At 46.9% G+C, this 26,765-nt stretch overlaps 3 protein-coding genes across 13 annotated transcripts in view; 1 reads left to right on the top strand and 2 right to left on the bottom strand.

Annotated features, from left to right (window-relative positions):
• The window catches only part of LOC139793913 (centrosomal P4.1-associated protein-like), a 28,263-nt gene extending 25,912 nt beyond the window's left edge, over positions 1–2,351 (top strand). The window contains 4 exon segments of the mRNA XM_071738831.1: positions 18–102; positions 439–559; positions 1,954–2,097; positions 2,099–2,351. Of these exon segments, the coding sequence (XP_071594932.1) occupies positions 18–102; positions 439–559; positions 1,954–2,097; positions 2,099–2,141 (393 nt within the window). The 3' untranslated portion in view covers positions 2,142–2,351.
• On the bottom strand, positions 1–9,585 carry TTLL2 (tubulin tyrosine ligase like 2). Of its 7 annotated transcripts, XM_071738833.1 has the most exons (4): positions 7,391–8,505; positions 6,847–6,922; positions 4,183–5,836; positions 1–259 (listed from the first exon to the last, which is right to left on the bottom strand). In XM_071738833.1, the coding sequence occupies exons 3-4, from the start codon at positions 5,826–5,828 to the stop codon at positions 151–153; spliced, it is 1,755 nt and encodes a 584-aa protein (XP_071594934.1). In that variant the 5' UTR covers positions 5,829–5,836; positions 6,847–6,922; positions 7,391–8,505; the 3' UTR covers positions 1–150. The 7 variants fall into 7 exon arrangements, with proteins under 7 accessions (XP_071594934.1, XP_071594933.1, XP_071594936.1 ...); XM_071738832.1 differs by lacking the exons at positions 6,847–6,922; positions 7,391–8,505 and adding an exon at positions 6,566–6,734; XM_071738835.1 differs by lacking the exons at positions 1–259; positions 6,847–6,922; positions 7,391–8,505 and adding exons at positions 360–380; positions 6,566–6,732.
• Positions 9,573–26,427, bottom strand: UNC93A (unc-93 homolog A). 5 transcript variants are annotated; one of them, XM_071738843.1, is made up of 10 exons: positions 26,269–26,427; positions 25,452–25,646; positions 24,631–24,812; positions 23,641–23,870; positions 20,054–20,179; positions 17,114–17,331; positions 15,919–16,054; positions 13,590–13,721; positions 13,329–13,403; positions 9,894–10,032 (listed from the first exon to the last, which is right to left on the bottom strand). In XM_071738843.1, the coding sequence occupies exons 2-9, from the start codon at positions 25,536–25,538 to the stop codon at positions 13,360–13,362; spliced, it is 1,155 nt and encodes a 384-aa protein (XP_071594944.1). In that variant the 5' UTR covers positions 25,539–25,646; positions 26,269–26,427; the 3' UTR covers positions 9,894–10,032; positions 13,329–13,359. The 5 variants fall into 5 exon arrangements, with proteins under 5 accessions (XP_071594941.1, XP_071594942.1, XP_071594945.1 ...); XM_071738840.1 differs by lacking the exon at positions 13,329–13,403 and having other exon boundaries at positions 9,573–10,032; XM_071738841.1 differs by lacking the exons at positions 13,329–13,403; positions 26,269–26,427 and adding an exon at positions 25,123–25,321 and having other exon boundaries at positions 9,573–10,032.
• Positions 26,428–26,765: the final 338 nt, after the last annotated feature.

Below are 26,765 nucleotides of genomic sequence, written 5' to 3' on the forward strand. Positions count from 1 at the left end.
TTTCACTCTCCTTCCAGATTTATTACTATGCAGATGCACAGACAACCCACACTGCTTTCCCAGATGGCCTGGAGGTGCTGCAGTTCCCTAACAATCAGATAGGTATGCAAGAGCTCCTAAATGGGAACTACAGCTGCAGTGAGGTTTCTATTATGAAAATGTCCTCTGAGTCCAGCAGATTGGGTTTTCTCTTGTCAATTTATGTTGTCTTTGCATTTGCCTTCCAGTGTGTTCTGTCACTGTACTGCTCAGTTTCCTCCTACAAAGTAAATAAGGGGTTGTAAATTCTTCTAATCTTCTGATTATTTGATCCTTTATTTTCTTCAGCAGTTCACTGGTTCTAATTTTCATCCTCCATACAATGTCCAAAAAATTCTGATCTGTGTCAAGCAATAAGAAAGAATATTAAGCAAACTTTTTGCATCTTCTTTTCCACAGAAAAGCATTACCCTGATGGCACACAAGAAATTGTGTTCCCAGATCACACAGTGAAACGCCTCTATGGTGATGGATTGAAGGAAACTTTTTTCCCAGATGGCACAGTAGTAAAAGAAGAAAAGTAAGTCTGGTGTAAATGACAGGAACCAGGCATTGGGCACAGGGACAGTGACACCGACGTGGAAAATTAGGGTTGGGTTCTACATGGCTGGAAAATTTCCAGATGAAAGGAGAAATGATTTGTAAGGTTATGCCAAAAAGAAGCACTGATAATTATTCACTTCCAGCTTGGATGATAGGTGACCATTTATCACTGGCAAAGTCACTGTGAAATATTCCTCATTTAGTTCATGTAACTCAGCCCTGGGCAGGGCTGCAGGGGGGTCACCAGCTGCCTGTGTGAACAATGTGGGTCCTAACTGGGGATGAGGACTCCTCAGCTCTATTCCTAGCTTTTTGGGTCCCTTTCTGACCCTTTTATTCCTAGCTTTTTGGGTCCCTTTCTAACCCTGGGCAAGGCATTTCTTGTATTATCTCTCTATTCCTCCACACCACACGAGGAAAAAATAACAAGAGGACTTTCTTCCACGTGCCTCGTCCAGGCCTAGGGGAGATCCTGCTCTAAAATAGATTTCCTGCTTGCAAAATGCCTCGAGATCCCTGCAGGACCCCACCATCCATTAGGTATGACCCTAGGTACTGCAACCTCAGTGTGAGATCAGCTCTCTGATGCCATCCCATGCCAATTCTGAGCTGAATTCTGACCTGACAAAGCTGTCACCACACCAGTTTCCACTCTCCTGGTGTCACATCAGCTAACAACAGAGTTCCAGGTAGCCAAGAAGGCCAATGGCATCCTGGGCTGGCTCAGGAACAGCGTGGCCAGCAGGTCCAGGGAAGGGATTCTGCCCCTGTGCTCAGCCCTGGGGAGGCCACAGCTTGAGTCCTGTGTCCAGTTCTGGGCCCCTCAGCTCAGGAAGGAGATTGAGGTGCTGGAGCAGGTCCAGAGGAGAGCAAGGAGGCTGGGAAGGGATCCAGCACAAGTCCTGTGAGGAAGGGCTGAGGGAGCTGGGGGTGTTGAGGCTGGAGAAGAGGAGGCTCAGGGGAGACCTCATCACTCTCTACAACTCCCTGAAAGGAGGTTGGAGCCAGGGGGGGGTCAGGCAGATATCAGTAGGATAAGAGGGCACAGACTAAAGAATTTTTTCCTAATATCCAACCTAAACCCCCCCTGGCAGAGCTTCAGCTCTGCCAGGGGGGGTTTAGGTTGGATATTAGGAAAGGATTCTTTGCAGAGACGGTGCTCAGCCATTGGAATGGGCTGCCCAGGGAAGGGGTGGATTCTCCATCCCTGGAGATATTTCCAAAGAGCCTGGATGTGGCACTCAGTGCCATGGGCTGGGAACCACGGGGGGAGTGGAGCAAGGGTTGGACTTGATGAGCTCTGAGGTCCCTTCCAACCCAGCCAATTCTATGATTCATTCTCACCACTCCATCCACTGCTCTTCCTTTCAGGAATGGGGACAAGACAGTGGTGTTCAGTGATGGCCAGAAGGAGGTTCAGACTGCCCAGTTCAGGAGGAGGGAGTACCCTGATGGCACAGTGAAAACCCTGTACTGCAGTGGCAGACAGGGAACCAAATACTCCATGGGACGTTTGGATCAGAGATGAGGAGGGAAACATCAGCCTGGACAAGAAGTGATTCCTTCCTCCAGAGCTCAAGGGGTTTTCCTGGCAGGTCAGACCTGTTAGGAAGTTTTAAGCCCTAAGGATGGACCTTTCTGGCTGAAATGGACTTTGCTTTGGAATAACCTCACCTGAATGAAATGTCTCTTGAATGCAACCCAAAGGAAAGGCAGCCATGGCCTCTTTGTATTCAACACTCAAATAAATGCCACTGCTCCTCACCAAAGTGTCTGTTCCATGGTAATTATCACACTTTCCTGTTTCTGCTAGTTACAAAAGTGAGTGCAGCCAAGGAGTGTGGCATCAGCACCTCAAACTTTTATGAGTTCCAGTTCCATGCTGCCTTATGCTGACTAAAACAAACCCATGGACTTATTTTCCTCAGTTAACCATCAAATAAATGTGGAAACTATTAATGGTTTCAGTTTGGTTGGGTTCCTTGAAGCAGAAGATCCCTGCATGCATCAGACCTTATAATAAACCAGTGCATTAAACCAGAACCTGAGCAGGATTTCAGTGAACAGTGACCCCTCTGGATGTCTCTTCCAGTGTAATTTACTCAATAATTACATGATCATCATCTCAGAACTCCATCTTGGGAATCTGAAGACAAAGTTTAATGTTTATTCCATTCTGGTCATTATTCTGGGTGAAACAGCCTCCTCTTTTTCCCCCAGCAGTCTCTCCACAGACCTCCTTTGTGTTGCTTTTTAGAATTAACCTCTCCCCATCACTGTCTTTATTTTTCCAGAAGTCAAAACCTCTTTCTGGGCAGTGAATCCCTCCAGCTTCCAGGAGATCACACTTCTTTGGATCACACTCAGTACCTCAGGGGATTAATCATTTATCAGATGCTGCTTTCAGCTGCCTTCCCCATCCCTGCCTGTCCATCATCTGGCTTCATTTTTTCCAGAGCACTGAAGCATCTCCCCTGTTGAGTTCAGCTCATTCCCTGCCACTGCCTGAGCAGACCAGTTATCTCCCAGTCCCTTCAAATCCCTGGAGAAACAAACACACCCTCATACTGTGCTGCTTCAGCCTCTTCTCACACCTAAGTGCAAAATAATTTTAAGATTATGGCATTTCTTCTCCTCAGTTTCTTGTGGGTCAGGCTGTTGACAAATCACAACTCCAATTACAGAGAAGCTTTGGAAGAAACAGAGTGGAGACAGCAAGAAGTGTTGCTAACACTGATCACACAGATGCTGCAGGTTCTGGATTGAAGTGTCAGCTGGTGTGCCAACAAAACTGCACTGCTTTTCCTTTCCCTCCTGTGTAACAGAGAAACAACTCATAGACCTCTGCTTCTCACTATTAAGGGACTGAATAAATTTTGTGTTTTGTAAAAGGAAGCCCTAATTAAAAGAACTCCAAGAGATCTATCTTTTCACTAAAAATTTCAGTTCCTTACACTGACTAAACCAAATTATGTTGCTTTTTATTTCTCAATTAAGCACCACAAGTGAATGTGATTAATGTTTTCAGTTTGGCTGGGAAACTAATGATAAAGTGATACCCATGTTTTGTACAGGACACTGCTTTGATTCCCAGCTTTTATTCCTTTTAATAAAAGGATTATTCCTTTATTCCTTTTAATAAAGGATCCCTTTCTCCAGCTCACTGCCATTCTCCTTGCAATGCAAAATCAGTATCTGGAAATGAATGTCAGGAAGCTCCCTGGGTTTTTCAAAATTATCAGAGCTTTGTGTCACTCGTATTACCTGCACCTTTGTGAGCTGAGTGCATGTACAGTGCTTCCCAGTGTGAAAGGACCTGGTTTTCAAGTCACAAAGCTCCCTTAGTTAGGAAAGAAGCAAAGATCTTTGTGAAAAATAACAAACAAAGCCTGGTATTTCTGAGGATGTTTTGAGAAATGCAATTCTCCATTTTTATTCTGGTATTACTTTAAAAAATTAGTACTTTTAAAAAATAATCTCTCATGGCAATTGCTAAATTACAGTTTTTAAATTGTATTGTTTGAGCTATCTAATACAATTTCAGTGTGCATCCACCTCCTCTTCAAGCTGAAGTCAGTATGATATCTCTACCTAATCTACCACGAAGTTGCAGAGCCCACTCTTTTCTTTGTCTTCTGCTTTTTTGATGGTAACTGTCTGCTCAATGATTTGTTTATTTCCTTTATGATGCTCTTTACATCTGTTCCATCCCTGGAAGCTTGGAGTGCAGCTTCATTGAAAGGGAAAATAAGGACAAAACCTCCTACTCGGGGGATCGGCCTCTGGTCTTTATCAGAAAGGAAATAGGGGTGTGGAGTTAACTTGTAGCTGCTGAAGTCAGGTGTAGGCAACCTGAGCTGGGCAGACTTGTGTGGAGCTACAGGGAGCTGTTTCTTTTTGGCTTCAGGCCTTGCCTGGGAGGCTGTTCTTGGCGTGTTCATCCTCTCCCTCAGCTCGGAAGTCAGGGTCTTTTTTGGGTGGGGGCTGCTGCTTTTCTTGGTCCCAGCAGCCCCCTTACACCCTGACCCCCTTGAAGGCTGAGGGGCAGGGTGTAAAGAAGGAGCAGAAACACATTTAACCACTTTTTGGCAAGCCAGCAAGCCTGGAGCCTCCCTGGTGACCCCCTTAGCAGCTCTGCTCCAGCTCTCCCGCCTCCCGCCAGCCTTTATCCCGGCCGCTTGGTTCCTCCTGTAAGCATCACTCTGCTTGTAGTTCAGCAGCTCAACAACATCGTGGAGCAGTTTCCTTTTGACAGTGTCATCAGTGGAACAGTCCAAACGCAAGGCCGGGTTGTAGTTGACTTCCAAAAGCCAGGGCTTGAACTTGTCATCGATGAGGATGTCGAAGCCGAAGAGCTCGAAGCAGTTGGGAGCCGCGGGCAAGGGGGTGACAGCCAGCAGGGTGAGGATCACTATGTGATGGATCTTCTGCCAGAGGAGCCTGTCATCCACCCCAAAAATCCGGAGGTAGGAACGGAATTTGCTGAAGGTCCACTTGCAGCCACAGCCAATCCCTTCTTTGTACTTTCTATAGGAAAGGCCGTACCTGTTGATGCTGGTGTTGGTGAGGTGGGCGTAGACGTTGTCCAGGGAATCCAGGTCAAACTTCTCGGTGGCAAACCTCACCAGTCCTTCCTCGTGGGTGTAAATGGTGAGGGGGCAGAAGCTGGTGACGCAGACGTAGAGGCGTAGGTCCAGCTTGTAGCCTGAAATGAGCAAGGGGTTGCTGATGTACTTCTGCACGATGACCGAGCAGTCGTATTTTAAGTCTTTAATGTCGCGGAAAATGAGGATGCCCCTCCCACGGGAGAGATCCACAGGCTTGCAAATCCAGAAGCCAGGTCTTCTGCCTACTGACTGCCTCTCCTTGCTGTATTCTGCTAGGAATTTGACATAGTCGTTGGGCATGATGAATGCCACGGGGCTGAATTCATAGAGAGATGATCCATATGCTCCTTTCATTCGTTTCAGATGCCTTGCCAAATAGTCCTTCCTGGTGATCCGGACAGCTTCTGGGTAATGGTTGAGTCTCTGCCATGGTTTCACACTGTGGTGGTCTGCCAGCTGGAAGGGTGAGTTCCTCCAGTACAGGTTCCAGTCTGCCTCATCTTGCTCCTTTTTATCAAACTCAGTCCAGCCCCGTTCCAGTAAAACCTCACGGACAATCGCGGGGGCATTTTCATGGAGACGGAACACCAGAGGCCTCAAGATGTTCCTTGTTTCACAGTCATCTGCCATCATTTCCATCTTAGTAGCTGAAAGAAAACACAATCAACAGTTGCCTCAAGGCTCTTGTAATTCTTGGATACTAAAAAATGTTCTATTTTGTGTTTTTTTTTTTCCTTCTAACTGCCTTCAGCCCAATGGCTGTAACTTTGTTTATAGGGAACAGGAGGGAAACGTAAGTAGATACTGAAGTGCAGTCATGATGCAAGAGGATTTACATAAAATACAACAAAGGGGAAAGCAGTCTTGCTGTGTTTCTTGCAGTCAGTACTTCTTTTCAGACCCCAGGAAGTTGGGGGTTTGCTGCTGAGCTTGCACAACCTAACCTGGTTAAGTGTTTGTTATCTTTGCCTCCACTTCCTTTCCCAAGAGTTCTCTTTCCTGTCTGCTTATTAAACAGCACTGTCACATAACAAAACAAAAATACACGTAAATATATAAAACTAAGCAAGTTTTATCGTAGCTGGTTCAAATCCCTGGGCAAGGATTAATAAATGAAGAAAAAAAATTATGTAATTGGTGTCATCTCCACTAGCTAACCCTAAATTGAGCTGTTAGTTTCTGAACAGTGAAGCCTGTTTTGGTGGTTTGTTTGTGTCAGCTGTATTAATGTAACAACTTTCACACCCCTGGCATTCAGGCAGCAGTTTACAGGAAACTGGCTCATCAAGCCTAGATTTTAAAAATGTCAAACTCCCTGATAATTATAAGAAAACTATAATGAAAGTACAACATTTTAAGGAACAAAGAACACCCACCTAAAGTTGCATCACACAAGCAGAAGCTCTTCAAGTGCAACATGGCACAGTGCTCTAGGATTAGATTGGTCTAAATGAGCAGGAATTTCACTCTGCACAAACATGTGCCCAGGTGAATGCCCATCTCTTCCTGAGCCTGCATTCCCTGCGGGCTCTGTGTTCAGCCCCTTCCTTAGTAACCTGGGAACCCACTTGTACAGCTGCAGGCATCCTTGCACCCTGCAAAAATAAATAAATAAACACTCTGGCTGTCTCTGACCACGCTCAGCTTGAACACCCACCTGATGCTGGGACCTTGCTGCCGGGGAGAGCAGGGTTCTTATGTTACCTCCTGGGATCTTCTCAAAGTTCGAAATCCTAACAAAACCAAAAGAAAACCAAAACGAGCTTTTTTTAAAAAGAAGTTAAAAAAAATTAGAAATCTACCATCTTTTCGCATGATCTGAGTGCCCTATAGTGGCACTTATAAATTGATCTGTCTTTATCTTGGGGACAAGGCAGGCTCAACACCACCTTCCCGAGGCACATCCCACCTCAGGCCCGGCGGGGTCCCCGCTCTCCCTCCCGTTACCTCAGCTCATTCCGGGCACTGCTCCGATCTCTCTCCGGTAACCTCAGCCCGTTCCGGGCACTGCCCCGCTCTCCCTCCGGTAACCTCAGCTCCTTCTGGACACTGCCCCGATCTCTCTCCCGTTACCTCAGCTCATTCCGGGCACTGCCCCGTTCTCCTCCCTCCCATTACCTCATCCCGTCCCGGACACTGCCCGCTCTCCCTCCCGTTACCTCAGCCCGTCCCTGGCACTGCCCCGATGTCTCCCCGGTTACCTCATCCCGCTCCCGGCCAGCTCCGGGCAGTGCCCGGCTCTCCCCCTGGGGCTGGGAGGAGGAGCCGGGGGCCGTTGCTTGGCGATGGGGAAGGGCAGGGACGGTCCTGGGTCCCTCCCTCCCTCCCTCATGCCCGGGGGTGACCAGCGCGCTGGCTCGGAGCTCCCCGGTGAGGGGAGGAGGTGGTGTTGGTGGTAACCGCCATGGGAGGACCGGCAGGAGGGGGTAGAGCTGTCGGCTCCCTTCTTGCCCTGGCTCACGGTAGCCCTGGGACCCCCAGAGGCCTCCTGGAGGCAGACATCCCCCCACAGGGTGAGGGTGTCCTAGGGGCTGAGCCCTCTGTGTCTCCCAGCTCCTGTGGGAGCCCCTCCAGCTGCTTGCTCATGAGTTTAGGTGCCAGGTGAAAGCAATTCCTTAATTAACTTGTTTGAATTCGACTGTCTGAGGGGGCGGGTGCGTGCCCAGGGGTTCCCCAGCACTTCACGTCCTCAGCAGAGATCCACCATGGGTCCCTGAAGGTTCTGGAAGAAATGGGTCAGCATCTTTTTTTGCCTCTCCTCCTGCTTGGCAGAGGTGGCCCTTTGCGTGTGATGGAATAACACACTTCCAAGGATTGGGAAGGACCTCTGGAGATCACCCAGCCCAAGCTCTCCCACTGAAGCACCCAGAGCACATGGCAGAGGACTGCATCCAGGTGGGCTTGGAGTATCCCCAGAGAAGGGGACACGAGCTGCACATGGGGGTCTGACTCTCCTCCTGGACCTCTGGAGAACCAGAGCTCGAAATGAGGGCACCAGGGAACACGGGGCATCCATGAGACCCCCGGGTTCATTACCCGTTGCCAGGGTTAGAGCTCGTGATGGTTTCAGGCAGAGGACTGGGGAGGGATTCACCCGGCTACAACTTCAAACTGCAAAGCCAGTGTCCATTGAGATGGCTACACCTGCTCTCCTCAGCCTCCAGGTTGAAGTGTGAGGCTTCCAGAAGAAAGAGAGACTTTTCATAGAATTATAGAACCATAGAATCATCCGGGTTGGAAAGGACCTCTGAGATCACCAACTCCAACCCTTGATCCACTCCCCCTGTGGTTCCCAGCCCGTGGCACTGAGTGCCACGTCCAGGCTCTTCTTAAAAACCTGCAGGGATGGAGAATCCACCCCTCCCTGAGCACCCATTCCAGTGCCTTTTCAAAAGAAGCTTTCGATGTGAAAAGCCATGAAGCCACACAGGTAAAATCTGGAGGGGAGTCCAGGGGCTTGGGGGCAAGAAATGTTAGACAGTACAGTTGCATGCAAGGTACTGTTATTTAAAAGCCATAACAATTTGGGGATTTTTTTTTTTCCCCGTATAAATTGTTTTATTGATTTCCATCATGCTGTCACACCATATGGTGCCTCATCCTCCTTTTATGGTTGATAATTGAGAAAAATTAGTTCCAAATGTTAGCTCCATGGCATGCAGCAACTTAACTAGGTATGAAGTTTTATTTCCAGGGGCAGTACTAATATAGGAGCAGCATTTGTCTTCAATTTCTTTCATGGGATCTGAGCGTGGTGGCATTACCAGTAATGATCATGGTATCTATTCCGTGCTTCCTCATCAAGATGTAGGGATTGCAGGATGCCCTGTGATTGCACTCTGGCACTCCTCCCCAAAAATCCCAATATGGAAACAATGTTGTGTGTATAAAACCAAACAGAAGTTGAATTGAGATGAGAGAAATCCTGGTAGGGGTCACTGCTTGGAAAAGATATTGAAAAAAAATTGGAAAACATTGAAAAAATTGGAAAAAAAATCCAAACTGGGGAAAAAAAAAAAAAAAAAGAAAAAAAAAAAGAAATTGGAACAAGAAAACCCAAAGGGAAAAAAGGATGACATGGGCAGAAACACGGTTTTCTGCTGACCTGAGGCAGGTTGGTGGGCTCAGGAGTTGGCAGGTTTTGTGGTATTCTGATAGCAACTGTAAATGTACAGTTTATAAGTTGATATTACCTGCAGCAAGTGTGAAGGAATGCAGGAGAAGAACAATCTTTACAAAGAGGGGCTCCATGAAATGATGTGTGCTGTCTGCAGTCAGCTGAGCAGCCCCAGTGTCATCTTCTGGTGCTGCTTGTGGGCTTTTCAGGTGTGGTGGTAAAGCTGTGGTACTCAGTCTGATCCACTGATACAGAAACGTGAGGACTTCATGAGTCTTGCTGACATTTATTAAGAATTAAAAAAAAAAAAAAAGAAAACAGTTCTTCACCTGCGTGGAAGGGTGAAGCCAAATGAAGAGACGTCAGAAGAGATTTTACTCCTGAGACGTGCATTTTCTGGCCTTAAACCTGTGCCTTTAGGCTCTTTTCCCTTCATCTTTCTCCCCTTCTTGGCTTACATGTGTGTATCCTGGGTGAGGGGTCCCACATTTTCCTTCTCAGCAGCAGCAGCAGGAGGTGCCCTGGGGGAGCTCCTCTCTTCGAGGTGCTCAACCGCTCCGTACGTCACCGCTGCGAGGGCAAGGACAGCCAGCAGAACGTAGAGTTTGGTGTGGACCTGCAGCCTGGGGCTGTAACCAAAGGCAATGACAAACCCCAGGGACTCCCACAGGCGGTAGTTGGCAAAGGCAGCCTCCTTGTGCTTCTCAAATAAAGTCCCATAGAGTCCTAGGAGGAAGGAGAGGCTCTGCTAGTGAAGGGGAAGTCTCAAACCATGTGTTTCCTGCAAATAAATAGGCCTCCTGCACTGGTGTCAGAGAAAGGAAAAAAAAACAGCTTTATCTTAAAAGATTTTTGCACTCCTGGACTGCTGGGGAATCATTTGGGTCCAGGTTTGTAAGTTTTCCAGGCTGAGTCTTGCCCTTTCTAAGGATAACAAGGATATTAATCCAGACTGCTTCCTATCCTCAGCCCCAACAGAACTTTATTTTACTGCAGTCTACCCAATAACTCTGTGCTACACCAGTGTTATGCCCCGAGTGCAGTTATTGCCCAAGTAATGATAGCATCTCTGCCCAGGTTAGATAAGAGAGGGCACCACAGAGTATGAAATGAAGCAGCTTCCACTGGAATAATGAGGAGTGTCCACACACGTACACAAACATGTTGGGAACCCTGCAGAAGATGAAGTGACTCACCTACTGTGAGCCTGTAGGTCCTCTAGGGGGAACTCCAATATTAACTATCCACAGCAGAGCAGAGTGGGTATTTACCATTACCAAAAAGCCTTGAATTTGCAGCAGAAAGCCCCTGGGTTTGTACAGTGGTTAAGCAGCTGAGGCCCCAGCAGCAGTCATTGCCAGAGGAAGGACCACACAGCTCGGGCTCCAGGGCTGCTTCAGAGGTTTTATCTCACCTCATAACCTTTGGAGCTGGGGATTTCTCGTGTGATGCTTATTGGTGTAAGGCTGATGAAGGGGAGAAGTGATTTAGTCCTAAATGGGTTTGTCAAGCTGGAGTTCCTGCTCATTATGGATTCATGTCACTGCACCTCTCTGTCCAGGTTTCATGGCATCACTTGAGGCTCCAGTGTGCCAATGTGACAAAGCAAACTGTATAATTTTATAACTGGGAGCAATGGAACAGCTGAAGGAAGTACAGATAGAAAAATAAGTGGTGCAAGATTAAGGACCACTTTTTTCTCAGCTAGAAAAAAATGGTGACATTTTCACAAGTATCCTGCAGGAATCTGGGGATGGAGATGATCTGTTTGTTACAGTGCTGTGATGAAGCCTTGTCACAGCACTGCACAAAACTTTGTCCATCCTCTGTGTCCTCTCTGGGATTTGGGAACTGCAGGCACTTCCCAGCCTTGTTCTCTGCCACTCGGGTCCTCTGTACTCAGCCCTTTGCCTAATGAGGGCACCAGGTGCCTCTTCTTCAGGCATGCAGGGACCTTCCTGAGATGTCTTTCTCAAAAGACAACTCAAATTGTATTTAATGCCTGAAAAGAAAGGATCCAGTGGTGTCCAGTGACAGGAGAAGTGAGTGGCACAGACTGAAGCACAGGAGGGTCCCTCTGAACACCATGGAACAACTTTTCCTGTAAGAATGAGCACTGGCACAGGTTGTCCAGGGAGGTTGTGGAGTCTCAAAAGCTGTTGGGGCATGGTCCTTGGTTTTGGGCTCTGCTTGAGCAGGGGGGATGGACTGGGTGACTTCCAGAGGTCTCTTCCAACCTCAACCCTCCTGTGATTCCAAAAGAAATTAAGAGTCTGGAAGTAAGAAAGAGAAGCAGGATGAAGGGCAGGTCCTTTATCCCAGTGGGACTTTAAGATGTGGCTCTCAAGAGTGTTGAGGAGCAGTCAGGAAGTCTGTGGCTGAAGAAGCAGGAAATGAATCACAGAATCATAAAATGGTTTGGGTTGGAAGGGACTTTCAAGATCATCAGAATCCAAACCCCCTGCATGGGCAGGGACACCTCCTCCCCCCAGCCCAGGCTGCACAATTAATTAACTGCTTTGCAGCAAATCCTCACTGATGAGGTCCTTTCACACACCTGAGTAATGAGAGCACTGATTTAAAACCCTGCCAAAGGCTGAAGGCTGTGGGTTAGGATGAGAGAAGATGAAGGGTGTCTCTTGGCTTGATTTTTTTTCTCCAAGAGGCATGGGCTGGAGCTGCTGGAGGAGTCTGTCTGGTCCCTTCCTTGTGTCTAGAGGGAGGACTCTGCCCCTGCTGTAAAGCAGAGCACTGTTAGTGCCAGGCAGGGACTGTGGTGTTTGTCCTCTCCAGCAGGAAGAGGATAATTTATCTGTCCAGTGAGATCATCTCAGCTACTGAAGTGATCAGGAGGAGGGAGGCCAAGACACATCCCCTGAGGTGGACCCATCCCCTAGTTCTGTCCCAGGCATCTTCCTGAGGCATCTGCCACGTGGGAATTTGAGAGCAAACCAGTGTTCCTGAAATAAGAGGCAAAATTAGGGAGCAGATGGGAGAGCACCCAAGTGCCTCACTGCCACTGCTTCCCAAAGAGTGTGACTGACAGTGACCAGCAGGCTGAACTTCAAAGTGGTCCCAGACTGTAGCTCTTTCTTGCCCTCTCCAGCACTTCAGAGTCTTGTCTTTAGAAGAGAACTTCCTCTAGTTTTGGGTGAGTTGGGTAAGTTAAAATAATCCCTCCTGGAAGTGGGTTGGCATTAGCTCATTTTCTGAACTGCCAGTACAGAAGCATTGCACTGGATCACAGAGCAGGAAAATATAAAACATTGCAAAACAACTGTAATGTATCAAATGAGGAGTCCAACAGTCTGTGTCCTGTGGAAAATATTAGGTTAAGGATGTCAGAAATGAGGCCAGTGCACAGGGATCTCCCCCCAACACCCTCCTCACTCTGATAATCAAAGATGCAGAGACTTCTGATTTGGAGATTGCCTCTGCTTTAATAGCCCCTAAGAACATTTTCCCTTTGAAGTGATGTAATTCTAGCTTAAAAAGCATTTACATTTTGGGCAATGAGTTCCATATTTAGATTAAGCAGTGTGTGATATATTTATTTTTTTAATTTCTATGAAGCCTGCTGCAAGGTAACTTTATTTGGTGCCACTAGTTCTGTTATTAAAAGAAACAGCAAATTTCTAATCAGGTTCTCTGTACTGTTCATGGTCTTATTGATTGCTTTCCTTACTCATCACTTTTCCAGGCTAAAGTTGCAGGTTTTTTCATCTCCCTTCAAGAGGAAGCCTCTCATGGCTCTGCTCCTTCTTATTGCCTTCTTATGCTTTACCACACTGAATTATGGTTTTTGAAATGGAGTAAATCAGAACTCATGGATTTACTTGGCTGCATAATGTTGCTCTCTGTGGTTCTCTCCTTCACTTTTTTTTCTAACTCCTAGAAAATTGTTTTCTTCTTTTGTTTGTGAGTTTTGAGTTGATTTTTACCAGGAGTGCTCTCCTTTATTGCAAAAGACAGACTAAATATATCATTTTTCCAAGCTTTCTAATTGTCTTTGAAATACTTACACTCCTCCAGCATATTTGGTCTGAATATCCATCACCACCTTCTGCAGTGTTCTTCTCTTTTCATCTTTGAAAAAACTGCTTAATGAGTATTTTAGTCTTATTCCCAACTTATTCTTACTTCTACTTTCCAGTGAGCTAACATATTTCTTTTACATGTTGTCTTAAAGCCATTATAATTTTTATGTTGGTGTTGTTTTATAAGTACAAATATGCACATTTTTACAGCTCAGGATAATTAATTTAACTGTCACCAGGACTTACCATTGGTTTGTGTCTGCCAAACAGCATCAGATAGGCCCCAAAGAGCAGGGAACACAAAAAACACAGCAAGCTGCTTGGGATGAGGTTTCCACAGCAGTAGTGCTGTTATGCAGGCAGCATTTGTGATGGTGGCTGTTGGTTTGGAAAGAAAGAACAGAAATAAAAAATGCCTTTACCAGCAGGACAGAGGGTGCTTGATAACACTGGCAAATTCTTCCCCCAAGCAGAGCACAAGGCAGGCTTTAAAATCTTTCTGTTTCCCTGAGCTTTGTGCTGACTGAGCTGGTAGCACGTGCAGTACAGGACAAAGCAGGCTCAGTGAATAATGCTGAGCAGGGACCTGAGCTGAGAGAGCCTTGGTGCTGATCCTCAGCCCACTGAGTGGGAGATGGGGCTGCTGAAAGATCTGCAGTCATCACATCAGGCATGTGGGAAGGGGCAGAAAGCACCCTTCTGCTCCCCTTTCCTGCTCCTGAGACAGAAGTTTCCTTCCAAGGAGACAGTGAAGAACATCCAGAGGGGCTGCAGAATCCCAGAATGTGATCCCCTCAGGATCACTGAGTCCAACTCCTGTGCCAGTGTATCCACATCCTTTCTTTCTTTTTTAAAAGAAGAATGTTCTGATTCTTCCCCCCACACAAACAGCTTTACATGCTGAGTACACAGACTTCAACAGGACTGAGAGGCTCAGAGGTCTTGCATTACTAACACTATAGAGTTTGGTTTTGTTATTATTGCTATTATTATCTGGTATTTTTTAAAATCTAAACTGAGTTTCATACAGCGAGCCAAATACTTAGGACAGACACGTACAGAAGAATCTCTGAACTAGTAACTGTAGCATAAAGGATCCTAAATTTCTTCTTCCATGCCCATGTTTAAAATTTCCTTTGGAACATCCAGTGGCTCAGGCAGGGAAGTTTCTAACAATACAGGTTGCTGTGTTGTGTAAGGTGTCAAAATGAAATGACAAAAAAAGATTTCTTGGTATTTTTCTCCCTCCCTTACTTTGTTATTTATTGGAACAGTGCTTTTTGGAGAGGAAGAGGCTCTTAAATATCCAAAAGTCTTCTCATGGCAACCTGAAAATTAGTGACCCATGCAGAGGGCCTCAAGTCATTCTAGACTGACACACTGGCACATGACTCTTGCTTTTATTTTTCTCCCTATTGAGCAAGTAGTGAAAAGAACATCAGGCCAACCCTTAAAAATAATTAATTCTGAAATTCCTAGGCTGGCTGCTTAAATTCCAAGTTCAAACTCACCAGGTTCACAGTTGCTTTCACTCTATGAAGGTGAGGAGGTTTCTGCCCAGTGGGGAAATCCTTCCCCAGCATCGTTTTGGCCTCAGCATTTAAGTTGTAAGATGGTGGCCTTAGAGCTGCCAAGCACCAGGGCTGGGGGGCACTTTCTGAGCAGGCAGTGTCCCCAAAAGCAGGGAGAGCTTCACCACCAGCAAAGTGGTGTCAGGCACTGACCTCAGGACATGGTTACCTCTGCTGCCCCTCTTGAGTGAAGTTTGAATGAGTGAATGAATGCAGTTTGACTCCAGATTGACTCTGGACTGGGAGCTCTCCCTTTGTAGTGCAGGCAAAATCATAGAATCACAGAATCCTAGAACTGGCTGGGTTGGAAGGGACCTCAGAGCTCATCAAGTCCAACCCTTGCTCCACTCCCCCCGTGGTTCCCAGCCCATGGCACTGAGTGCCACATCCAGGCTCTTTTGAAATATCTCCAGGGATGGAGAATCCACCCCTTCCCTGGGCAGCCCATTCCAATGGCTGAGCACCCTCTCCAGAAAGAAATTCTTTCTCATGTCCAACCTAAACCTCCCCTGGCACAACTTGAGACCTCTTGTGCCCTCTTGTCTTGCTGAGAGTTGCCTGGGAAAAGAGCCCAACCCCCCCCTGGCTCCAACCTCCTTTCAGGGAGTTGGAGAGAGTGATGAGGTCTCCCCTGAGCCTCCTCTTCTCCAGCCTCAACACCCCCAGCTCCCTCAGCCCTTCCTCACAGGACTTGTGCTGGATCCCTTCCCAGCCTCCTTGCTCTTCTCTGGACCTGCTCCAGCACCTCAATCTCCTTCCTGAGCTGAGGGGCCCAGAACTGGACACAGGACTCAAGCTGTGGCCTCCCCAGGGCTGAGCACAGGGGCAGAATCCCTTCCCTGGACCTGCTGGCCACGCTGTTCCTGAGCCAGCCCAGGATGCCATTGGCCTTCTTGGCCACCTGGGCACACTGCTGGCTCATGGTCACCTTCCTGAAAAAAGAGGGAGCACTGGAGCTGCCCCATTACAGGAGGGGATCAGCCCTTCAAGGGATCTTTACATACCTAGAGCAAAGAGAAGTTTTCTACCCGTGAACTGAGAGATCTTTCCAAAGAGCAGGGAGCAGAGGGAGTTGACAGCTGAAAAGCAGATCATCACATAACCCACGTAATGGATCCCCAGGGCACAGGTCACATATGTCTGGAAGAGAAGAGGCAGTGGTTGACAGGTTTTTTTTTGTTCAGTGCAAATATACAGCCAAGGTTCAAGGGTCTCAGCCTGAGTAATTGGTAAAGTCACAGCATGGATGAGATCAAAGGAGCACAGAATTTGCTGACAAGTCCCTGGCACACTGACACAGTTGGCCTTCCAGCTGCAGCACTCCTACCCCAGTTCCCAGTCAGACTGATGCCATGCAAACAGAGCAGGAACAAGCAGGAGGAAAAATTGGGCAAATAAAAGCCTTGGAAGTGGTATTAAGAATTTTGTGCCCTTCCCTTTATAGCCCAAGAGATGAAAGTTGCCACTTGCCACTGCAGTCAGTACAGAGCAGCTCCCAAGAAATGGAGAGAGCCTCATGTGCAGGCAATGGAGATGGCCATGGAGTGAGTGCCCCTTTCAATGCATCCCAACACAGCAGCAAGTGCTTAAATGCACGTTTTGAAAGCTTAAGTGTTAAATTAGCAGCTCAGGAAGTTTGTCCCCTTTCTTTGGAGGCTTTCTCAGTGACTGCCTGGAGAACACACACGCTGTGGGTCTGGGTTTGTAGAGGAACTGGAGGAGCAGAGGTGGTTTTGAGCATTTTAGTCCATCAGAGCTTGGAGCTGTTGCACCAGTGACTTTCTGTAAAGGTTCTCCAAATAAAATATGTGGCAAGTGTGCTGACTTGCATTTCTAGAAACTCTTAGGAAAGCAGAAAGAAGGAAGATGTAAAAGCTTTGCAGACTTCTGGCTCTCCTCCCAGTTTGTTATTTACAACAAGCTGAAGAGTTTGAACCTGTACCTCTGGCCTCCACTGGTGAGTTAAGCTCTCCACAATGTTCTTTTTAAGGCTGTTCCAAGGGACATATTTACTGCTGGCCTCTCCTTTTTAAAGATGTCACTCAGAGTTCATTGGAGCAGAAGTAAGCAGTGATTTAGCAAACCACAAATCGCCACTGAAAACATCTTCATTTCACAAGTAAGCATAGATCAGATGCAACAGTGAGGCAAAAAGGCACAGAAACTCAGGCAGAAATACATTTTCATTGTCATCCACACCTTTGTGTAATCACCAGACAGAAATGCCTGCTCAAACCCACTGTACATTGTCAGAGGGATTAGCAGGCACTGTCTTTTGTCTTTGAGCTGCTGGAAAGTTGCTAGGAACGTAGCCCAAAAGGATGGTGCCTCTAGTCTTTCTTTTTCAGCCTCTGCTTGGTCAGATTTGATCTGGTCCAGAAATATAACAATCAGCAACACAGCTAGCACACCACTAGCTGCAAAAACAAAACAAGAAGTTCATGAAAGAAAAAAAAAAGAAAAAAAAAAAAAAAAAAGAGGAATGCTGTAGGGAGGCTGGGAAGTGGCTTGCTGCTCTTGTTCTGACTCCACACTTAGCTCTCTGTGGGATGTTTTTGGCAGGTGCCTCTGATTCCACTGCAGTGTAAAGGCCATTTCTGTGTCACAGAGGAGGTCTGAGCTGTGGTCACATCTCCTGCAGACAGATGTGCAGCTCACAGATCCCCACAGCTGGGTGTTGGGACAGCTGCAGAGGGTGAGGGCTCAGCCTTCAGGGCAAGCCAGGGGGCATGGGGATGGGGAGCTGGGGAGAAACAGCTCCCTGGGGAGCTATCAAAAGGCTTTAAATCAACAGGAGAGAGGAATATTCACTTCCAGTGCCAAGGTTTTCATGGCTTGGGGGGGTTTCGTGATCTTTCAAATACATGGGAATGAAAATAAAGGGCCAGGAGCAGAAGTGCTGCCTTGGATCCCTGTCTGTGTTGTGCTTTTCTTTTTGTTTAGCTTGGAGCCATGCTTTGAGGATGGAATATGTGCTGGTTTAAAGATGAGCAGCTCTGGGTGACTTGAAAAAGATGGAAGTTACAGCTTTGAACCCAGAATTTCCTAGCAGAAGCAGCACATGAAAGAAGACAGGGGGTAGTTAATCAGAGAATGAACAAATCTATCAGTCTGGGCTTGTTGCTTGTACCCTTTTTTTTTCCCTGTTATCAAGAAGGTAGCTTTGGCTCATGGTATACCAGAAGCAGCCCCAGATTGACAGCTGACTGCTTCATTAGAGGCAAAGCATGATTATCTTTCCTCTCTGACTTTGGCTCATTAGAAATCTCCCCGTGGCACAAGTGGAGTTCAGAGTACAGCAGGCACCTCTCCACCCACACTGTGTCCTGTGCACCTCTGCTGCTGGCCATGCTCTTTGCTGTGACCTCTTTGTGTGCACATAAGCAGATTTACAGGAAATTGCCACTTTTAAAAAATTATTATTCCTTATTATTTCTGATCCATGCCTCCTAAAATGAAATTGTATCCTCCAGTGCCCTGTTTCTCTGTAAACCCTTCCTGATGTAAGTCACTGTTGGCTCTGCCAGGGTGTTCATTACTGCCTGGGGGCTGATTGCAGGGTTTCTGTGGGTGAGAGCAGGACATCCACATTTTCAGGACAAATATTCTAACAGAAATGTCAGAGCAAATACAGGAGAGAAGTAACTACAGGGCTTTACAGTGGGTGGTATGAACAGGAACAGAAACATCCCCAGTCCTTGAGAAAACTAAACAACACGAGTTATCCATTATTGTCTCCACCCAAGCTGGGCAAAACATGTATTCAGCAACCAAATAGAGGAGACATTTTAAAAATGACTGTGAATGAAATATTTAGCTCTCTGATTTCCCCTGAGGTAGGCACAGACTTATCTTTTATTGAGAGCTTAAACGAAAAACGAAACCCCACAGATGCAGGGTCAGTAGACAGAAGGCTTGCATTCATTTTGCATGAGCAAAGCCTAAGGGAGTGCTGTATATGTAAGTAATCAAATTTAAATTTAAACTTGTGAGCCAAACCTGCCTCTAGCAGAAAGGCAGCAGCTCCAGCACACTCTGGAAGGGAAGGGGGGGATCTGCTTTGCATTTTCTCACCAATTCAGAGTGGAGTTGGGGAAAGGGGGAGGATTTGCTGCCATGCACTTGTCTGACTGACCAGACCACAGCTCTGAGTGTGTGACAATTCCCTGTGTCTGCCTCAGCACAAACCTGTGTGCCAGGCTATTCTAACAGAGCCAAGGTGACACGTTGCCTTGCCAGATATTCCCTCTTTATCCAGGGAAGAAATTGTTTTGAGCTGGAGACTTTTTGAACTTTCCTCACTGGATGAATCTCTGCATCTCTATTTTTGTCTTTCTAATTTCCAAGGGCATCAGCCTTCCCCTGTCTTTGATTCCTTTCTAGCCTTATGCAAGGAAGGTTTGCAGCATCTGTAGTCACTGAGCAGGAGACATGCCAGGTCTCCTGGTGCTTCTTTTTATCTTCTCCTTTTCATGCTAAGATTTTATGATTCAGGCAGCATGGCTGAGAATTGACTGAAGCTGGAAAATCTCATCAGGGACCCAAGAACCTCACCCCAAATGATCACAAGTCCTGACAGCCATGGTTCAGGCCCACCTCTAATTACAGAGATGTTCACATGCTAAAGCTGCTTTAGGCATGGTAGGACACCAGCCAGCAGCCCCAGATGAGTTCAGGTGTCACTACCTGAGCTGCTGGAGCATCTTGGACCCTTGCATGCATAAATCTGGCCAGTGCCACCAGAAACCAGCTGACTACTGCTGATCCTGAAGAGCATGAGTTTAAAACTCTCTCACACACAACTGGATAAACTGCTGAAATCCTCTCATTGCAAAGTGAGTTTCCTTCTGGGTCTGGTCTGTAGAGCAGCACCAACTTTGGGTGAAACAGTGGGGTCACCCCTTCAGCTTTATCCCAGGTGTAAAGAGTGTCTTGCTTCTTCAGACCCAACTGATACAGCACTGGCACAAAGCAGCTCTTTAGGAAGGAGCTGTTTACACCTCTCACATCTCTTATTTCCTTTTAGCAAATTGGATTGAAGGAGGAAGCTGGAAACTTCATCTGCAAATGCATGGAAGGTTTCCCAAGCAGTAGGTTTCCCATCAGGGATATTCATTACAGGAGGTGGGGCTTCCTTACCTGTGTAGATCCCTAGCAGGGTGTAGATTAAAGAGCTGGAGGGTTCTGCTGACCCAGTAGCATTACTGGTACCAGTTGTGCAGTCGTATGCTCCACAGCATTCCAGGTTTTCTTCTGATAGTTCCACTACTTCAGTAAGAACCAAACGAAAGGCAGGGGAGGGAAGAGATCAGGTTAATGCAGGCTGTATGTAAGGATAGAAATGTGAATCCAGTTCTTGGTGATTGGTCCTGGTTTCAAATCCTTCCTGACCAGAGATGTTTAACTTCAGAATCCCAGTTCAGCATGCAAAGATTTGGCTGAACAGAACCAGTTGCAAGAGACAGAAAACTGAATTGATGGTTACATGGAGACATGGCCTAAAGCCAGAGCCTGAAATCTGATTCCAAGCTCAATTTGCAGTGTTTCAAGTTCCAGTCTGCATTGGTGCCTCTTAATCACAACAGCCACGAGACAGGTTCCTCAGTTTACATCACCACTGAACTGCTGGACCTCCCTTCTTACAGCCAGAGCACATTATCCCTCTCCAGGTAATTTCTGCATGTGTTAGAGGAATGGAAACCACCTCGAGGCATCTTTTGGGTTGATAAATTCAAATTACAATTGACCCAGTAAGGCAGCCTCCCTCAAAATCAGCTTTTCCTGGCTTTATTACTTGAACCTGAACTTGAAACTTGTGGCAGGGTTTCGAGCAAGACCTTTGCTTTGTTCAGTCCCATCAGTGGTGTGCTGGGCATGTGTTAAAGGACACACTCTGTGCCCACTTCCCCCAGTACCCTTTTTGTAAAGAAAAAAACCTGACCCAGAGGATGAGCCTGAACAAGCTGTGCATGGGGAAGGATGATCAAAACCAGAATTATTTCAGTGCTTGCAGTGCAGGATGTGTCCCTGATCCAAGCACACCAAAGGGCCCTGCACTGCACCTTGACTGATTGCTTAAACAGGACTTCAGCTGTAATTTTGCAACTGGGGTTATTGAGTAACTACTTTTGCTGTGTTTTTCCCTGCTGATTCCAATCAAAGCTGCTGAGATGGGAATTGGCTGCTTATCCAGTGTCATAAACAACTTCAGGTTCAGCATCAGATAAAACTCAGTAACACAGAGCAAACCATTGCTTCCTGCCAGCCAGTGGCTACCACTGCACAGTTTGAACACCCAGACCCTCAGCACATGCAAAAGGCCACACTAGGGAGTGTGGGAGTGGGGAAAAGGAGTTTTCTCTCTGGTTATGCATCACCTGAAGCTGAAGCTGCACGTGCAATTGGTGGTAGGGAAGCTGCAAGGCAGGGTGTGCTGGGCTCCTCTGGAAAAAACCCCAAAACTTTGCAATATTGATGAGTGAGAAAGGATGAGTTTTGTAATTTGCATTGTTTGCTGTCTTCTGTTGTGGTATCACCTCCTGGGGCAGTTTGTCTTCCTGAGGCTGGATGCAGTGGTGCAGGCAATAAGGGGATGTCATGTGCCTGAATTTTATGCATTTTGGTATCTTTCTGACTGCTCACTGAAATTACAAGTTTTAAGTATGTGCAGAGTACAGGTGGGGACCTTGGCTGCACTCTCAGAGGAGAGCAAAAGGAGTGAGACCCCTGCAAGAAGCTGTCTCTAGAATACAGCTGAGTCTCACCCAGCTGGGAAGTTTATGACATGATAACTTCTGTCTCTGTTGTGAAGCTCTGAGAGCTGCTCCTAGCACACCTCCCAGGAGCACAGCAGTTCCTGAAACCCAATGTAACTGATAAAAAAATAAGTAAAATTTAAAGTTCCAGTAGAGTTCAGAGGAACATCCTCAGATGTAAAACTAGGAAAGGATTTACAACATAGAAAAGGACTATTTTAATCCTCTTATTAACATCACTTAACGTGGTGTGTGCTGTGAGGCAGGAGAGAGTCAAATGGCTGCAGCTTGTGCAGAGCTCCAGATGAAACCAGAATGGCCATTCCCTCCTGAGACATGGGGTGCTTGATACCTTCCTTGAGAATTCTGCTTTCATCTATTTCATCTGGAGCTGCTTGAGTTCATAGGAAGCATGATTCTCCATAAGGAACACAGCTAACAACAACTACCATGCCATAAACCCATGGATTCAGAGATTAAAACCTCATGCCAGCTCCCTGACTTTTAAGTTTGTCTGAATATCTGTTTGAGTTGCCCCCAGAGGACATAGAATCACAGAATCCTAGAACTGGCTGGGTTGGAAGGGACCTCAGAGCTCATCAAGTCCAACCCTTGATCCACTCCCCCCGTGGTTCCCAGCCCATGGCACTGAGTGCCACATCCAGGCTCTTTTGAAATATCTCCAGGGATGGAGAATCCACCCCTTCCCTGGGCAGCCCATTCCAATGCCTGAGCACCCTCTCCCTAAAGAAATTCTTTCCTAATATCCAACCTAAACCTCCCCTGGCAGAGCTGCAGCTCTGCCAGGGGAGGTTTAGGTTGGATATTAGGAAAAAATTCTTTAGTCTGTGCCCTCTTATCCTACTGATATCTGCCTGACCCCCCCCTGGCTCCAACCTCCTTTCAGGGAGTTGGAGAGAGTGATGAGGTCTCCCCTGAGCCTCCTCTTCTCCAGCCTCAACACCCCCAGCTCCCTCAGCCCTTCCTCACAGGACTTGTGCTGGATCCCTTCCCAGCCTCCTTGCTCTTCTCTGGACCTGCTCCAGCACCTCAATCTCCTTCCTGAGCTGAGGGGCCCAGAACTGGACACAGGACTCAAGCTGTGGCCTCACCAGAGCTGAGCACATGCTGGGTAACTGAGCCCAAGAGGAGGAGAAGGAGGAGGAACTTGCTGTTCCCAGTGGCACATGAATGAGCTCCTTCCAAGCCCATCCTGTTCTGACTGACAGACTGGGAAGGCTCAGGAGACTGCAAGGATAGAGCACCACAGCACTTTGCATCTCTGAGGTGGTGTCCAAATGTTCATTTATCTTCACAACTGCCCTTCTAATGCTTACAGCAATTACAAGTGTGGGAAATGAGGGCAGCACTCTTGAGTGATTTCTTCAAGCTCCGTTGGCAGCTCCTGTCTGAGCCTGAAATCCAGCAGAGCAGCCCCAGCATGCAGATTCCTGCCAGCAGCTGCTCCTGGTGCTGCTTGACAGTTCTGCAAAGCACTCGTTTCCAGCAAGCACCAGCATCAGCATGACTAAACCTTGGATGTTTAGCAGCAAATTAATCCAATACTATGAGCTTTGCAAAAAGGCTGCTGCAGTGTTTTGTCTCTTGCTTTAATCCTCTTGAAAGAGAAGTCAGATGTGGCAGAGCCACTGCCAGCAGCCTGTGCAGGCTTTACAGCACCCTGGGGGGAATCCAAAAGGAATTCTGTAGACGACTATTTTTGAGCTGTTTGTCTCAGATTTCTTCAGATGAAGATTTGATAGAAAATAGACACTTCCAGAGAGCAGTTTAGCCCAGCTATTTCAGGGACCTGCCTTCAGATGGGCTGCCACATCTCAGGTGCCTGTTTCCACTGCCTGGGAAGGCAATTGAGGGTCACTAGCTCAGCTACAGAAATCTCCCTTCCAACTGTCTCTAACCAGCTGATCTTTATAGAGAGAAGCACCACCAAGATTTTCAAATATATTTTACCTTTGTTGGAAGCTTGGCTAAATATCAAGGATGAGATCAGATTTCCCCAGATGCCAGAGGACTGAAATATCAGAAAGAAGACCCCGAAGTATTGGTTGATGATGTCTTTCCCACTCCTTTTTGCTTTCTCAGCATATGCATTGCCAGCAATGGTGAGGTAAGTGCATTTGGCAGACCAGAGTGGTGCTCCTCCTAAGCCCAGGATCACAGATGTAGGGATTAGGGTGTACCTGCCAAAGAACACTTGATTTAGCACACTTATCATCCACTGGCACAACAAGCATTTGCCCAAAGAGCCAGAGGCAAAAACAGACATGAAAGAAAATAGATTTATCCTCTGTGTGATTCAAGAAATGGACTACATGGGACCAAGAAGGAGGGTTTAGGATGTGCAAGCACTCCCAGCTGTGGCCAGGGGCTGGGGCTGAGCTGCTCATGTGCCCTGTCCTCTTGTACCTGAGAATGAAGTTGCACTTGCCCTTCAGAAGAGAGATGGCAGTGACTTTCCTCCAGAGCTGCATCCCCAGCCCCTGGAGAGCAGAGGGAAATTGTTCATCCACCTCCCAAAGGGCAATGCAGGAGCTGCTGATCTTCACTCATCCTCTCCTCTCAGAGCCACTGGCTGGCAGACAGCCTTCCCTTACCAGTCTTTTCCAAAGCAGTCCTAAAAGTCATCTGGAGTTTAAATGAAACTTGTATTTTTATTTTTTTTTTCTGAAGGGAAATCTCTGCTGTGCCTGTGAGTTAGAAAAGCAGCTTCAGGAGGGCAGGTGGATGCATTCATTCTAGCTTCTCACATTCTCACCTCTCTGCTTCACCTGCTGCTGGATTTATTTATTCCTATTTCTTGCAGGTAGCACCTTTGGCACCCAATTTTCAAATCCGCAGTGCAGAGGTAGAGGAGGAATTGAGAAGGAGAAGATGAAAGAGCTTTCCCCTCAGTAATTTTGTTCCAACACAATAGAGAGAGTTAAAGGATTTAAACTGTACCAGCTAGCACTGAAGTTCCCTAAGGAGAAGGTGATGTAGCAGCACATGGAGCCTGCAATGGTCCACTTGCAGCCCAGCTTCTTGATGAGGATTGGAGGGAGGAACATGGAGGATAAGATGAGGGCAGCATAGAGAACACTTAAGGAAGCAACACCCAGGCCTTCTTCTGAGTGGAGACTGCTCTGCAGGGGCAAAACACAATTATTTAGACACATCTGATCACAGGCAGAATTCACTGTGGTGTGGCAGAGAGTGCCTTGAGGCAGAAAGAGAGAGACATGGAGGATGGGGATTGTTACTGCTGTCTTCTTCCCCCCAAACAGCCTGGTTATGGATTTATGGTTTTCCTTCCTAGGACAGCCCATTTATGAACACATGACACAGAACAAGGTGACAATTGCTCAAACTCAAAGCTTTAACAAGTCAGACTTTAGATTACTTTGTGTAATTTTTTTGAGTTTGTCTCTAAAAGGAAGCTGAGTGAAGGAAAACCTCTTTTCTTGGCTTCCTATTTTGTCTCGGGCAGGAATATCCTCAGCTCTGCACTGAAGGGCTGACTTAGCAAGTGTGGAAGAGTCTCTGCTTTAAACTACAGGTCCAATAATTTCGAAATTCTTCAGAGCCCAAGGTCCAAATATCCAAATATGCTCACTGGAGCCCTCAGGAGCTGGAAGTAATTGATTCACCCAGACTTTCAAAAGGGAGGAATAATTGCTGATCTGACTAGGTTTATAAAACCTGTGCTCAGAATAGCTCTCAGACCACTGGAGTGATTGTTCTGTAAAAAGGCAAAAAAGCTTCTGGATCCCTGCCCCACTTACCTGTAGACTCTGGAGTCCTCCATATGCAGTGAAGAGAAGTAAAAATCCAAAAGAAATAATCAAAACATTTTTAAAATTCCTTTCCATGTTGATTCATACGAAGCTCTGCCAGTGCAGAGCTGATCCAATTATTCCACAGGATGCTTTGAGCTGGAGAAGAATAGTTTATGTGTTGTTGGAACAGGTTGCTTCTCACTGCAGTCACAGAGGAAAGAGTGGTTAATTATTGGAGGGTTGAACTTTACTTTTTCCAATAGTGAAGACTCCTCATGGAGTTTTTAATCATTTATCTGCTTGTGACCAAGGCACTAATGAGTGCTCCCAAAGGAGACCTTCCAGGTTTTATTAGATAGGTATGGAAGCCACTTGGCCTGGTTTTAATATTATTCTATGGCTCTCTCCTACTACTAGCACAGAAGAAAAAAATAAATAAATTGTCTGGCATCAAGATAGACAAATCCAGCAAGGGCACAGGTTAAAAGGTTGTACTGAGAGGGGTTTTAGGGCTGTTGCTTAGCTGAGGCAAAGCTAGGAAGGAGATGGTGTGTTTGGTGGTGCCTGCACACAGCAGCTCCATAGCAAGCCAAGGCTGCCAGCTGCCTGGCAAACTCCAGAATCACCACAGTGGTGAAGCCTGTGCCTCCCATCTTCCAAATTTCCCAAGTGAAAATACCTTCCCCCATCTTTCCCGTCAGCTCAGCAGCCAGGGAGAACCTTGGGTTTAGCAGATAGATAAAAAAGCAACTTCCACTCCTTTCCTCCAGACCCTGGGAAAAAAAAAAAACCCAAACCCAAGCTTTTGTGGGATGTATCTTACCTTGTCAGTGCTGCCCAGCTCCAGGAATGAAATGTTTCCTCCTAGCCAGCCAGCCCTGCTGGGTTCTCCCTTCTTTTCCCTGTTTTCAGAGCCTGCCCTTGGGAAGTTGCACAACGTGTTTGTTGGGGGCACACTGCCCATCCTGCACATCCTGGCTCAGCTTTGGATTATTCCCCTTCTGAGCACACAAAGTCCCTTGCTGGGCAACCAGAGCGTTTGCAGAGCCTTCCTGCAGCTGCAGCACAGGAGGGATTTGAGCTTGGGAGCAAAGTGGAATCCCAAAAATTCCATGTTAGGAAGTCAGGCTGATGAAGTAGAGGGGGTCTGGAGGGTGGCCGTGGGATCTCCTGGGAATGGGCAGCTGAGACTTGGTCTAAATCCCACTAGATGGCACAATTTGGCTTCCCACAGGGACACTGGAGGGTGAGGGGAGGAAGCTTTAATTTATTTGTGAGATTAAGGAGGTCACATCTAGTTTCTACTTTGGAGAAAATTCC

This window comes from Heliangelus exortis, chromosome 3 (genome assembly GCF_036169615.1).
Source record: "Heliangelus exortis chromosome 3, bHelExo1.hap1, whole genome shotgun sequence".
Taxonomy (NCBI): domain Eukaryota; kingdom Metazoa; phylum Chordata; class Aves; order Apodiformes; family Trochilidae; genus Heliangelus; species Heliangelus exortis.